At 46.9% G+C, this 15,319-nt stretch overlaps 1 protein-coding gene across 9 annotated transcripts in view; it reads right to left on the reverse strand.

The window, feature by feature from the left end:
• Positions 1-12,524: 12,524 nt before the first annotated feature.
• The window catches only part of ZMYND11 (zinc finger MYND-type containing 11), a 112,423-nt gene continuing 109,628 nt past the window's right edge, over positions 12,525-15,319 (reverse strand). For all 9 annotated transcript variants that reach the window (XM_082318945.1, XM_082318948.1, XM_082318950.1 and 6 more), the window contains one exon: positions 12,525-14,881. In XM_082318945.1, coding sequence (XP_082175071.1) covers positions 14,759-14,881 — 123 coding nt within the window. In that variant the 3' untranslated portion in view covers positions 12,525-14,758. The remainder of the gene's footprint in view (positions 14,882-15,319) is intronic.

Below are 15,319 nucleotides of genomic sequence, written 5' to 3' on the forward strand. Positions count from 1 at the left end.
AATGTGGCTTGTATTTTACATTAAGTAAGCTGAAGTAGATTTTTTTTTTATTCTGCCCTCCAAATGGATTCTTTTAAAACAATTTGCATACTAATACAAATAATTGTTTTCTTCATTTGTTTTAATATGTCATAAAAGCTGATGAATACAGATCCGTTACTAACGTAAGCCATTTTAGATCCCACATCTTAGGAAACTATGTAGTGGTACGAGGAGAATACCCAAAGTAGCACCTTTCAATTAGAAATCTTGCAGCTTTCTGTCGGAGATGCTGAAAGCCCAAAGGCCAGAGAGCCTTTGCTGTTAGCGTTAGAATGGAAGAAATTTATAAATAAGGTGTATTTCGGCAATGAACTTGCAAATATCTTTGTACTAAACTAAAAAGATAAAATAAGTTAACTACTTCTTCTGTAATTATGTACAAAACGTTTAATTTATTTTGATCTCTTTAGAAGTATAAAAGAGAAAAAACATTCAAGAATATTAAAGTCTTGAAATGTTTGCTAATATAAAAACAAAGTGTTGTATTATCTTGAGTGGATAGTATCACATCAAATATATATATATGAAATATAAATTCACTAATGACAAAAGATTTTAAAGTTTAAAATGCAGTACTTGTCACTTGCATGGTGTCTCCCACTGTAGATAATCAAATGTTACTCACAAATTTTTGGAAAAAGAAAGCAATCCTGGATTGCTAAGTATCCCTGTCGAAAAGAATCCTCTAGATACCAGCAAGTGGAATTATTGCTGCCTTTAAGGCAGTGAATGAATTTAAGACTAAAAATGCACTACAATAATTTTCTTTTCTTTGCCATGGAGGCAACAATAAATATTCGTGCTGGCATGTGCATACACTTGTTAGACGTAGAAAAGGCAGGTTGAGGAATAGCACTGTTGTCTAGCTGCAGAACTTTGTTGCACAATTTTTTTCATTGTTTTAGTTGGTGTTTTTATTGCTATAAGGAAAAGTTTTGGGGTTATTTGCACAGAGTTATCGGTTTGCCTCTCAGCTAGGACACGTAGCTCGGTGGCCAATGCATCCAGTTTACATTTACAGGAAACGATTGTTTCGATGGTCTTTAATTTATTCCTTAACAGAGCGGAGCGTACAGTCACTACAACCGATTCGGCACGAATCGTGCATCTGCTAACTAGTCCCTGAACGCATTAAAACATCAGAGGAACCCATCTGCCTGTTCAAAGAACGGAGGAGTCCCGCGGCCTCCGATCCGAGGCCGCCGCGGGAGAAGAGTAGGAAAACATGCATCACAGCTGCCTTCATTTTACTACCTTTGGATACAAGAGAGGTTTGATTCCCCAGTTCTGTTGTCCTCCCTGCAGCCCGTGCCCCTGTTTTTTAAAACCCTCCCCTTCCTTCCTGTGGTTGTAACTGAATTGACCTGTTTGTGATCCAGAGTGGGATTTACCAGCTGCAGTCCAAGAATGCTTTTCTTATTGTCCCAAACGCCGTTCCTGTGCTGGCTCTCATTACCGGATATGCATGACGAAGGTTGTTGCAGGGCAAATGTAATCATGTTTATATCACGTATAAGGGAGTCTCGATGCTGGGTGTTTAAAATCTTTTTAAAAGGTAGGGACGTTGTAGTCTGCATGTACAGTACAGAGCATCTTGCCATGTCAGACGCGTTTTCTTTCAGACCATCCTTTCCGCCTTCACCGTCCTGTGAATAGCCCTGCTCATGCTCTGCAGACCAATCCTATATTTTGTCAGATTCATTTTCTGCTCCCTAAAAAGAATAAAATCTGTTCTTAATGGCAAGTTGTTGTAAGGTTTCAGACAAGATGTTGATTGATTACAAACATAATTGCAGTGTGTGAACTAACTTGTGAAGTCCTGCTATCGCTGATCTCAGTACTGCAAAACAAATCTTGCTGTCGTTCAAAGCATCACTTTAACCTTCACGAAGTCAACTTTGCATTTGTAGAGAATAAAAGAACTGCAATGCAGTTGTGAAACGCAGTTAGTAACAGCTCTCTTCTGCAACCTGTCATCCGTGGTTGTTAAATCCTGAGTTAAGAGAAATGATAAACTGAGTTTCTGGTTTTGTTGTGCAAGCAAAAGGAAGGAAACATTTAAGCACCATCAGACTGAGCAATAAAGAAGGATTGTTCTGTATTAGAAATTGTACTGTAGATAAACCATTCATGAGAATGTATAAAATGTTTGTCTTGTGACCTTGTGCTTTTGGAGTCAGACAAAACCATGTAATCAACTTGATGCACATGCACAAAAAAAGAGGGTACACAATGAACATTTAAACACAAAACTAATCAAACAGGAGCAGATTCCTCATGGTGCTTGTTTATTATATATATTTAATCCTGCTTGACACTTTACCCAAGGGAAGACTGTCCCTTTTATCAGTTGAATGTTAGCAGCGTTATTTCATAGAGTGTGGTGACTGGTTAGAGAAATTCATGTAACTCAGCCAATCACAGTTTCAAACAAAAATTTTTATGTGCAAAGGACAGCAACCTTCTTGTATGTTAAACCACCAGTACGCTTTGTACATCTGTGATAACGCCTGTTTTATATTCAAATGAACAAATAAAAGCTTTTATTTTTGTTGCTCTGAAAATATCGGTTTCTTAATTAGTCATCTAAAATGGAGCTTCCGAGAGCTGTGGACGCTCGGTGGAGGAACACGGAGAGCTATACTGTAATTTTATTTTGTTTACCTCTCTTGTTGCATAATTTATTAGTACAAATCATTATACTTTTAACAATGTTTAAATACTGGTGTGGGCATTTATTGCTGAAAGACTTTCATATGGCAACAAATGTTTTTTGTGAAATGTTTTTTTAATTCTTTTTAATATATTCAAATATACTGTTCACATTTTTGCTGAAAGTGTAAAGATTATTGTAAGCTTGGTAACATTTTGTGAGAAGCAATAACAAGCATTAGTACTGTAAAACTCCTCAAATTTGTCACTTATCACTTTTGTTGCAAGGTCTTGCTGCCGGCACACTGCTCCTCAGTCGCTTAAGTTACTGACCCAGGTGTTCCCGTCTCTGCTGGAGCGTTCTGCCAGTGGAGATGCACGGCTCACTGCTTGGTCACACGTGGGGCCAGAACCCCCGCAGCAATTCAGAAGCCGTGGGCGACCGGATGAAACCCCTAGGAGAGGTGATCTGCCTGTTTCCATTGGCCCTTGCCAAAACCACCCTGACGGCAGAGCCGGCTCCCGGCCGCTGAGCAGCAGCGGCCTCGGAGAAGGGCTTTGGCTCTTTTGGCTCTGATTTTCCAAATGTGATTTCAGAGGGTGAAATTCTGAGTCCTTGTTTCTTTGGTGGCCCAGCTGAGAAGTTCAAGGTACAAATGCCGTCTCCAATGGCTCCGACTTCAGGTTGCTCATCACAAGAGGTGGGTGCAGGTCAGAGGACCCACAATTTTCCAGAGCAGAGAGCACAACCCAGAAATCGTGGGAGGGCGAGGGCGAGTTACGGGCGGCAGAAGGAAGAGGACAACAGAACAGCAAGTAGTTCTTGATGCAATTTTACGAATCATTTTATAAAAAAGGAAAGGGTTTTGATGTTTTGTGCTAATGATGAGGAAGATTTTTAAAAGGTCAAAAGTACACATCTTAAAAATTATTTTGCCAAATGGTGGCTATAGCGCTGAAAAGCTGGTGGGGAAGCTCAACAAAAAAATTTGTAGTAGGGATAGAGGAATAATTTCATGCATAATAAGAACAGTATAATTTATTCATTATCAGGTTGATGCTAACAAGGTAAGAACTGGAAAAAAGCTTGATAAAAGACCTTGCAGCTTTTTGTGTGTGGTTTTCAACACAAAAATTTGCTTTATGCAGCATTAGCATTACGGAGGGAGGGAGGGACATGCACAGAGATCAACAACAAATTCTCACCCGTCACCTCGCGAACGGAATTGCAGGAGAGACGGGTTTGGGGGAACGTCTGGCTTTCTCCACCACCGCTTTTTGCCGTCAGCCTGAGCGGTCGCAGAGCCCTCCCTGCAACCCTGGGTATGCGAATCCTGCTGCGGCTTCTGCGCGGGGCGAGCCGCTGGTGTGGGGGCCGGGCTGGGCGCCGGCGGGGGGAGAGGGGAAGCCGGGGAAGGTCATCCCAGCGGGGATGGGCCCCGCGGTCCCCAGGGCGAGCGCCAACCCTGAATTTGCATTTTTTGTTTGTTTTAATAGAAGAACTTTTTGCTTAAAACTGGCTGAGATTTGAAGAGGGAAAAAAATAATGTAACGAGATCCTGAATGTAGAAATGAATCACTTCATTTGGGGATAAAATTTAAAAGTTTAACCTGAGCTATTTTTTGGTACCGGGAGTGCTTCATTTGGCAGCCCGCCTTCCCAAAAGCTCTCACCGTGCCATGATTTAGATAAACGGGCTTTCCTTCCCAGGGTTTTCCTGTTTTCTTTTGAGGGGTATCACTTTAAAGCTGGTCCAAAAATCCTCTGAAATCTTGCCTCATTTGTGCGGTGCCTCACTGAGGTCACCATCTTGGAAACAGCAGCTCTCCCCTTCTGACCCAACAAACCAGCATCAGCCCATTTCCATACATTTCTGGCGTGCGTCCTGACGCTGGAAACTGCACGGCATTGAAGGTCAGCCATAGACCGATGGCCTAAGCAGGTCGTACTGTGTCACACCAGTCAAAATCAGTACAGGAGCACTCTTGTACCTCTTTCTGGTCTTCATGGCCAAGACTTCTTAAATGCCAAAGCCCTGTTGTCTTCTGTATGATCCACCCGGGGAAAGAAACCAGTCTTTGCCCCAGGGATCCCACAACACAACTAAAAATAATTTTTAAAATTATTGCAAAATTTTATACATCTATGGCCAGTTAATGGGCTGATCCTAAAGGCACAAAGTTGATCTTGCTTTGATTTCATGCTTTGGTAGATTAACGATGAGAGGCTTCACGGCAGGGAGTGTCCTGTGGCGGGGCTGAAGGAGGGGACGAAGCCGGTGGAAGCAGCACGACAGGGAAGGGCCTTCCCATGAGAGTGGCAGCGTCTGGGAAAGGTTTGGCCGTGGTGGGGAGAGGCACTGAGAGAAGAGCTGTGCTGAGCCATCGCTGCTGAAGAGGACACCGGTGGAGGAAGCCATCAATGAGGGGCAGGTTTAGGAAGAGCATTTGGCGTAGAAGGGAGGTAAGGCCAGAAAAGAGAAGATTGTGTGTCTGGAGGTAAGGGTCAAGCAATTGAGACTATCTATCTAACCCAGTGCTATCAGGCACCAAATTTTAGGGGCCTGCATTTTAATTTTCTGACCTAGGTGAGCCCATTTCAAATCAGGGAGCTCCAGGTGCCGGGACACACAGCCCTGCATTGGGGGGGCTACTGCAGGGCTTAGCCTTAGCCCCCCATGCCATCCGGGGGCTTGGATGAACTGCCGACCACCTGCTGAACTCGGCCAAGGGGCTCCAGGGTAAGACCCAAGAGAAGAAATGTATGGAGGCAGGAGCACAGACGTGGTGCAAGACAAGGACAGAGGTTATCCCAACCTGAAAAGGGTCAGGAAACGAAAAAAAAAAGCCCAGGTCTGTATGAGGGAAAAGGCAGGACTGAAGCAGAGAAGTGCTGAGAGAAGACGAGGGTAAGAAAAGCAGCTGCTTGCAAGAAGAAAACAGTATTTCCCTGAAGCAAGGTCAGGAGGGGAGTATGGCATGGCCAGCATTCACCGAGCAGAGGAAGACGAGAATTTGAGCCAACAACTGCCAAAGGAAACCAGTGGCCAAGGAGATAGAAAGGAATTAAACTTTCCATTGCAGACACGTGTGCTCATTAACATTTCTAGGATGCCTCTCACAAACGTTTGGTTTCGGATACTTTCCTGAAATCCACAGGAGGATTATTTCTTTGTGTGCCCCGTTCTCTCCCCCCCAGAGAGGGGTGAGGATGCACGCTCGCCTGCGTGCGCAGGGTCTCAGCCCTGCGCGTGGCCGCGCCGCAGCGGCGCAGCCGGGGGCAGCTGCCTGCACGGGGCAGCGAGCACGGCCCGAGGGTGCCGGGGTGCTGCAGGGGTGGGCGCTGGGCGGGGAAACCCGCAGCCCAGCTGCCAGCCCGGGGTGCTGGGCCAGCACAACATGAATGGGGAATGTTCAAGTTCCTCCCTTCCCTCCTCTTACAGCTCTCTGGTTAGTAAAGAGAAAGAAAAAAGCAAATGAAGTGTGGTCTCAGCTATAATTATTTTTTCGTTCAAAGGATGGAAGTATTTTTTCATCTCGGGGCAAAGCCTTTTAAGAGAACAAGAGGCTTTTAACTGCTGTTTTAAGCCGTAATATATTGACTATTAGAGATCACTCAATTATTTTGAAAATTTTCTAACAAAACCCAGATTTTCTTAAATGAAAAACTTCCCTTAAAATGCTCCCGTTTCCAGTGGATGACATAACAGGGCTGTAACCTCACTGCCCAAACAGCGCGACTGCATTTTTGCTGTGCACTTGCATTGCACGTTACTTACAACTAACAGCACCATTTATTTCTCCAGCAGAAGAAAGCCAGCGCCTCTGCAGGAGGGAGACAAAGTCAGGGTGCAGTGCATCAGTCCGAGACGTGACAAAGTGTGAGTGTCAGAGGAAGCAACCAGAAATGCAGGTTACAATAGGTCTCGTTGGCAGTTTGACTTAATTTTAGGTAAAATATATTTATTCTCTTTATCCTGTTTTGATTTGGAAATGCTGAGCCCCAGGAAGGATAATAATCAGAGGACATGTTGAGAGCACTTGCTCGGTGCAGACCTGCACTTCAAGTCATACTTTTTAAAAAAACAAACAGACAAAAAAAAAATCCCTGAGCCCACCTTTGGCTTTGGTTTTGAATAAGGACTGACTCTATCTCAAAGGGAGAGCATTTTCATTAGGGTCCTTGAAGAGCGGCAGGAGTTCCGCCGCTTCCTCGCCGTGCCCGTACGGTTCCCCTTAGGAAGTACGCGGGCATCTCGGAGGGCTGTTCCGAAGCTGGGCACGATCAGTCCCGCTCGGCTGACGCGGAGCTGATACCCTGCACCCCAGTGCATGGGGCAAGGCCGGGCTGGAGGAGCACCCCCATCCCGCGGCGAGCGAGGCGAGGAGCCCCGCTTTGCGGCACCAATGGAGTCGCCCGTGACCTTTGAGGTCTTAGGGGTGTGATCGTGAGATGAACTTCAGTAAATGGTAAGAAATTTGGCTGAAAATCCCTTCAGGGCAGTGCTTGCTCCACAGAAAACCTTCGGGGAACTTCCCCTGCCCTTTCTGAGTGCCTTTGCACAAGCGCGTTCCTGCTCCGAACACAGGATCAAGCCAACCAAACCATGGATTAAAAGGTTGCTAAGAAAAATTAAAAAGTAGAGGATAAAAGAAAGTCAAAGCAAAAAAAGTCCCTCCCCTGCCCCTAATCCCATGGTTACTCCCTTCTGCACTTCTTTTATCCAGTCAGCCCTAGTGAAGTCATGGTAATAGAGATTACAGAGCTGGCCCGTGTGACAGGCGCTCAGGAATGTCCTGATGGGTGTCTCGAAGCCTGCAGCTGAGCCACGCGTCCCGCGCAAGCGGCGTCCCCAGGGACTGCCGTTGTGTCGTAAAGCGACTTTGTTACAAAGCTCTACGGTGCCGACATGCAGAAGGACAGATCTCACCCACGTACCAAACTGCCACCCCGTCTTCCTGCTGCAGCTTCTGGATGGGCAACTGAAAATGGCCCTCCTCCTCCTCCTCCTCCTCCTCCTCTGGCTGCTCTGCCTCCTCCTCCTCCAAGCACTGCTGACACATTGCTTTGAATTTCAGCCATAGCAGCTGCCGTTTAGCAAAGTTCCTCCAAGCTGCAGGAGCTCTCAAGGCTTGGGTACTCAATCAGTCAACAAGCTGGAGGACCTCAAACCATCATAAAAATGTCACGACAATTTCTGCTCTGAGGCGCTGAGCACTAGTGTGTAGAAACGAGTTTCTAAATCAAAACTCAGCCTTTTTTTTTTTAAAAAAACAAGGGTTGTTGTGGGACAGGGAACTCCGGACACTGCTTTGCTGCGCCAAATGGTGATTGCGGTAGGTGGGCGAGATGGAAACGCTCCCTCTGCCCAGGGAGGCCCTGACCAGAGATCAAGATTAGGTGAAGAATCAGCGAATTCTGACCAAGCTGTTACCAGAAAAGCCTGTAAATAGGTTGTATCTCTGCAGCTGATTCTGTACAGAGAATGTACTCCTGGGAGCCTTCTGCTCAATAGAAAGGCTTTGGGCACGGGTGTCGAGAAACCCCTGCCGAGGACGGAGCTCACCCCGAGGGGTCTGTGTGGGCACCGTGGTTAAGCTTTCCCTACGGCCTGCCACGCAAAGGCAGTGAGCAGGGATCTCGGGGGGGTGGCACTGATCGTTTTCGAGGTGCGGGCAGGTGTAATTCCTCACTGGATCCCGGGACTGCCGCGCCAGCAGCCGTGCTGTGCCGTGCCGTGCCGTGCCGGTGGTCAGGGAGGGCTGGCTGCAGGCGCAGGCTGGGCCGTACCAGGCAGCTTGCACGGGCGGAGGGCTGGCAGGCTGCGTTGTGGCAGGCTGCGTTGTGGCAGGCTGGGGGCTGGCAGGCTGGCGAGGAGTTTGGGGAGCTCTGCAGCTCCTGAGCATGAAGTCCTGGCTGCTCGTTCCCTGCCGGGCCTTTCCTGCAGCGGTTGATGCTTGTTGTTGTCAATAGCTTTCGAAAGGAGGCTCCTGCACTGGGCCAAGCTTGAGGTGGCTCAGGCCTTTCTCGGCGGGAGCTGGTGGCAGCGCTGTCACGTCGGCATGGCACTGCAGAACTGGTCCAGCGCCCCATGGCAGGGACCGGCTGCATGGGCTGCCTCCTGCTCCCCTTCCCAGCTCCGAAAACCCATCGTCACCCCACCGGCTAGAGTGAAATACAAACTCCAAGGCTTGGGGTCTTTTTTTGCACATGTTGCACCCATCCGAATATCGCACAGAGACGCAGCGGCCGTGCAGCTGGTGGGAAGGGGTGAGCGGTCCTGGGCTCTGGCTCAGCATCCCGCACCGACCCCCGAGGGCTCGGCTGGCACGGAGCAGCTTGCTCGCTGCCGCGGTGGCTGCTGACATTAGAGAGCCCAGAATCAAAATGTTGCTGGCTCCAGCATCCACAGGAAAAAATAAGCAATTGCATTCCTGAGTTGCACATCTTTCATTTCTTCAGGGGAAAAAGAAAAGGCTTTCCTGCATTCATGGTCTTTACAGACTGGTGAAAAAGCAGGGAATGGCTCTGTCACCCGGTTAAGTATTGTGTCAGCCAAACAAATTCTCTCCCTAGTGCACAAGACGTGCGGCAGAGCTCCTGGCCGTGCTTTTTCTTCAGGAAGGAGCCAGCGTTGCTCCTTGGCGGGGGCTGAGCTGCAGCAGGCAGCAGAGGAGCTCCCTGCCCGCACCGCGCTGCCCGTGCCGCTGGGGTTTGGACGCCTCGTTTTGCTCCCTCCCGGGAGCGCGCAGACCCGCACAGCTCTCGCATGGAAACGGCTCTTATTCCTCCTGCCGGGGACAGCTAACGGGGTGCCCTGAGCAGCCGAGGTGTGTGTGGGTGGCCCACGCCAGGCAAAACCCTCTTTCGTGATGGCAGGGCCTTCGAGAGCTGCTGTGTGCAAGGCACCGATTCCCTTTTTGCTTTTAACGAAGCCATTTTTCACCTTGAAAGCCCTGTTACAAGGGACAAAAGCGCATTGCTGCGGCCAAGCGGGGTGGGGTGGTGGCTCAGCGCTGGCTCCCACGCGCCCTTCCCGTGGGAGCACGAGGGAGGAGAGGCAGAGACCCCCCGCGGCGGCCAGCGGGGCCCGGAGCACCTGCAGCGGCTGGCCGCAAAAGATACTTCTGCCATTAACAAAGCAGTTAAAAATAAAATAGTGCTCTGGCTTTATTAAGAAACATTGTTTTCTGCTGCAGAAGTCTGTTTCCAAACAGTAGTAAAGCATTTTGTATAACCAGCTTCACAGTGTCTTCTCCATGCAGAACTCAAGTCTATTTTTAGGTACCTCCCTGGGGCAAATCCTATTTCCATTGAAGCTTTACGCCAGCTTAATTTTCACTTCCAGGGAGTTAACAGAAACTGGCCGGTGGCTTCGTAAACAAACGCATCACTCTGCCTTTTAGCATGGCCTGTTCTCGCTCTCCCGGCCTTTCTTCTGTGTGATCTTCAATTATTAGTCCCATTCTATGTAAAAGTTATCTGCAAAGCAGATGCTGTATTTCATTTCAGCCCCTCCATCGCTGTTTGCCATGCCTGAAGGCATCTTTCCGCACTTCCAGGGCCGTGGGGCTGGAGAGGTCCTGGGGCAGCAGGAGGGGCAATTTAACTTTCTCTGGGTTCTCTTTCTAATTTTACAATTTTGAACCTTTAGGAACCCAGCATTTCTTTTTTTTAAAGACCATTACTTAGAGTCTAACATACTTTTGAGCCTTTTGATGTCTGGAAATAGGTTTTATTAAGATAAAATATGACTTTTTTTCAGGGTTTCAGAAGGTCCAAAATAGTTGTTTTTTTCCTTTTACAGTAGCTATAAACATCTCCCACTTAAAAGCAAAACCACTCTATTATTCTCACAAATGGAGGGACCTTTCCACTTGCAATTGAATTTCCTTAACATGAAACAATGCAAGAAGGGCCCTTCTGGTTTTGATACCCCCCCGCCCCAGTTAGATTTATGAAAGCATTTGGGAAGCATACGCACAGATCGCACATGTGCTCTCAGTCAGTGAGGCTAAAATTGGCTGGGTAGCCCCTAACTACCGGCAACAAATCCCAAACATAGTTCACCTACTCGGTCATGTAAGATCTGGAAAGGCAAACGAGCCCTCAGCTGGGCGGCTCACTCCACCTAAAGGAGGCAGGAGGCAGAAGCCACTGCTGCTCCTTATCAAAATAAAGTAATAGCCAGAGTAATAATAATAACAACAATAACAATAACAATAACAACAACGACAAAAAATAGGAAATGCCAACAATAAAAACCCAAATAATGCCTTTAAGACTGATGCTTTAGGAGCACTAAGATACAGCCCTGTCTGCAGAGGTGAAGGCGCAGCGGCTCCGAGCAAACCCTGCTCATACTCAGATTCCTGGTGGCAGGAGATGTGCAGATTGGGGGCAGGGCAAGGACAAATCTGCTCTGCTCTGCAGGGCTGGCGGCGACAGGGCCCAGCGTGGGACGCGTGCTGGGGTGCGGCAGGCCACACAGCACCCGCGTTAAGCAGCGGGGTTGGGAAGCTGCCGTGGCACTTCCAAAGGATTTAACGTGTTTGGTGCCGCCGCCGGCCCCACCGGTGACACCTGCACCGGCAAACGCGCGTGGGGAGGGCGGGGGGAGCGTTTCTGCCAGTGGGGTGCTGGTGAGCGGGGCTGTGCTGGGGGCTGCCTGCGGTCGTGGAAGGGGGCGGAGGGGGACGCTCCTGCCGCGCTGCCTGGCTGCGGCACGAATGACTCCGTGCGACACGGGCGCTATGCTGGTTCCTTGTGTTTACTCGCCTTCCATCATGATGAATGAATAAAGTTTGCACTCTTGGGTAAAACACTATGACTCATGTAAGAGCAGAAAAGTTTGGCTAGTAGAATAATAAAAGAGACTTTTGAGGGATCTTTAAGTAGTTAAAATATAATTTTTTATCTGCCCCCTCCGGGACTAGCAGGTCTTGCCAGGTCTTAATTCCCACAGGGAAATTTTTAACCGCCCCAGAGAAACCAATTCCCAGAGCGTCCCTCCTGCAGCCCTGAAGTCACACGGGGCTCCCGGACAACCCGCCCTGCCTGCGGCTCGTCCCCGGGCGGCCCCTTCTCCGGGGCGGCGGTGGGCGATGCCCCGTGGGCAGCAGCCCCAGCACGGGCCGCCGGGGCGGCGGTGGGCGATGGCCCGTGGGCAGCAGCCCCAGCACGGGCCGCCGGGGCGGCGGTGGGCGATGGCCCGTGGGCAGCAGCCCCAGCACGGGCCTCCGCTCCCTCGGGCGCCTCGGCGGCAGCACGGCCCGACTTCGAAGGTGAGCGAGAGACTGCTTCACAGGGCTGCGTTGCTGAGAAACGCTGCTGCCGTCCAGGCCGGAGCTGGGTTCATGGCGTCCTCTCAGTCCCTCCAGATAAAATTATTAACAAAGGAGATTCCAGGCGCAGGGTCGGGGTCGGTGACCGGGTTTGGGAGGAGGCAGAGCGGGGCCGCTGGTGAGAGGAAGCCCAGGGCGAGGGGGGTCTGCCACCCGCACGCTGGCTGCCGGCAGCGCGGGCCCTGGCATTAAACCAGACCACGACGGGCACAGCCCTCGGAGGCTGCTGGCCCCAAACGGGCTGAAAAGATGCACTTTTGGTGCCGAGAGCCACGCCAATGCTCCAGCCCTGGCGTGGCCCCGCCAGCCCCCTGCGAGTTCGGGCACCGCTCCCCCACCCGCCGCCCCGCTCCTTCCCGGGGAGGACAAGCCGACAGCAGCCGCACGCGTGCCCGCCCACGGGCGCCAGGACAAGGGGCCAAAATCAACCCAGGCGCTTCCAGAGAGGGCTTTTTTTAAATACATTTATTAACCAATGTTAACACATTAAATGACTCTATATATTGCTAGTCAGAGCAGCTTACAAAATGCCAGAATGCATCATAAACTGGACAGCCACAATGAATAATTACAATGTGCATAGTGGCTAAGCTCAACACTTTAATATAGCTTTATGATTTGCAGAAAAATTAATTTTAAATCATGATTCCTAAAACAATCAATTGTAATTTTACCTAAAACTTATACAAAACCAGGCCACAATCTTTTTTTTTTTTTTTTGTTTTGTTTTTTTTTTTCTTTAAAACACACAGTTTTCACGCTGTAGTAACTTGGAAATGTGCAACCGTGTCAACAGAGACAAAAAAGCCAAAGTAACACGAATCTTACTTTCATGCAGCTATCAGTTAAATATTACATATTCTGGAATGATTTTACACCAAAAATATTTCCACAATAACTTGCTTTCATAGGGGTGGATCGAAGTTTTGGAACTTGTAAAGTAATCGAACAAGATTGATTTTTAGTTGTGAAGTGTTTTACAGTCACAACACAGAGGCGACAAAAGTTAATTACACATTTATCATCAGGCAATAATGTAGCTGTGGTAATACAAGTTACCATCTACTTACTATTTTTTCCAATCAACTTACCACTTACTTTATGTCTGCAACATATTGGGCATTATTTGGCAGTATCTAGTCAATTAACTTATATCACCACTGTAAGTAAAAAAGATCAGGATTTCAGTGGTAGTTCACAGAAGTCTTAGTTATATTTTCATCTTTAAAATGACCCTGACAAATCCTAGAGAAAACTTTTTTAAAGGCTTTCCTCCTGATTCTTCAGCTTCCATCGTTCCATCTTGTAATTGCTTTCAATAAATATCAAAGATCTAAATAAATATTTACAAATTATTCCTCTAACTTCTCAAAAAATAGCTGGATGATTAATGGGCATATGACTTAGTCTAAGACCAATCTTTGAAAGAAACTAAAATGCGGAGACACTTTAAAAGAAAAGCTATTTAAGTAAGCTTTACATCTATTTAAAAAATTGTCTCTGAACATGGATGCAATTCATATATCTATATATAAAACAAACAAAAAGAAAATCATTTTTCAACTATCGATCCATTCCTATTGGCAATGCTTCTTAATCCAGACATTCTGCAAAATACAGACTTTTTACAAATCACGGCATCTTTAATACAAGAAAATTAACATGCATTATTCTTCATTCTGAGTACAGTGATGGAGCTCATTATTAGGCAATGACCCATTACTACAAACATAACGGCTTCTGTGAAACTTAAGTGTTTTTTCTCCTTTTATTATCGAGTTACAATGGACCAGGTGACACCAGATCATAGGCAGTCAAATGACGTTGGATTGGGGAGGCTGAAGGGGGGGGCGCAATAAAGAAATTTGTATGCCTCATAATTCCGTGTATGAATAAAGGTAGTTGGTTTTTTGTTTTTTGGCTTTTCTTATTCTTGTTACAAGCACTCATGTTAGGACAAAGATGAAATGTGCAAACTTCAAAATTTAAATACTCATTTTTCTCTAAGATCCAGCTCAGTAAAAGATTATCCCAGTTCCCTGTGATTTTAAACTACAAGATCAAAGCTAATATTTTGTTATAAAAGTTATATATTGAAAAGAAATAATGAAAATAAAACACAGTTGGGAAATATTTAAGAAAAAATACGCAGGACTAGCACCTGCTGTGTCAACCCTGTTCCCTAAATTCAATCATGTACCCACTGGTATAACCAATAGATAATGCCTTTAAACAGTAAAATTAAGCTGAACAAAACCAGCTCAACAAGGTTAAGAAATAAATGTTACATCAAGGTAGTATTCTTCACTTTTCTGAAACAGTTCTATACTTCTTACATTCAGATCTAGCTTTTAAATGTTCCTTTTGTTAAACTTGCATGATTTTTTTATTTTTAGATCTGCTGTTTTTAAAGATTAAAATCTCTGTAAAACCTAAAAATGTTTTAAAATTTGCTGAAAATGCAACAAATCCTCTAGTTTAAAATTATTTAAAGTAACCTGCTCCCACAGATGTTAAATTCATTTCGCTGACAAAATTTTGGAGGAGCGTTAAACAGAAGACTGAAATTACTGTGCAAAATTTCTTTTACGAAAAGTGTTTAAAGGCTGGTGCAAAATGGGAAGCAAATTCTAAACAATTTTGGCTTCTTGGAAACAAAAACCGCTGTGTCTGAGAATAGCAATCATCGGGGTGGTTTTCTAGGGGAGGAATAACTCTTTCATCTTTTTCTGCGGCAGGTACGTTTGTGTTCGGCATGCCAGTGCTCCTGCTGACACTTGATGGAGCAGTAGGAAGTGTTCCAGCAGCAGTGGTACATGGCCTCCTCTTCACAGTTGTAGCACTGGAGAGAACAAACGAGACAAGATTACCACCCTCGCAGAATCCCTCCTTCCCAACGCACAGGCGTTCTCACCTGCTCCTGGATGCACCAGCACATGCAGAGCAATACTTCTCGTTCATTGATGCTTGGGGCATCCAGAGGCAGGAGGGCATTTTTCACACGTGCTGAGTAAAGCAGCGGTCTTTAGCAAATCTGCACAATGCTTTCATATTTTCCGGCATCTGGATTATTGCTTTTGAAAAAATCATCTCTTATTTAAGAAAACTCATCTCTCAGGGCAGTGGACTGACATTTTTCAGCCACACAGTGCAGGAACCATCTTTTACCCTACATTTGTATAATAGCACCCTGATCTATGTCTTAAAAGGTACGATAAATCAACAGGCACTTCTGGAGTGAACAGGTTCTGCGCAAGCTTGAAAATTGGTGTTTCTGAGG

The sequence above is a fragment of the Platalea leucorodia genome (assembly GCF_965183815.1).
Source record: "Platalea leucorodia genome assembly, chromosome: 1".
Lineage (NCBI taxonomy): Eukaryota > Metazoa > Chordata > Aves > Pelecaniformes > Threskiornithidae > Platalea > Platalea leucorodia.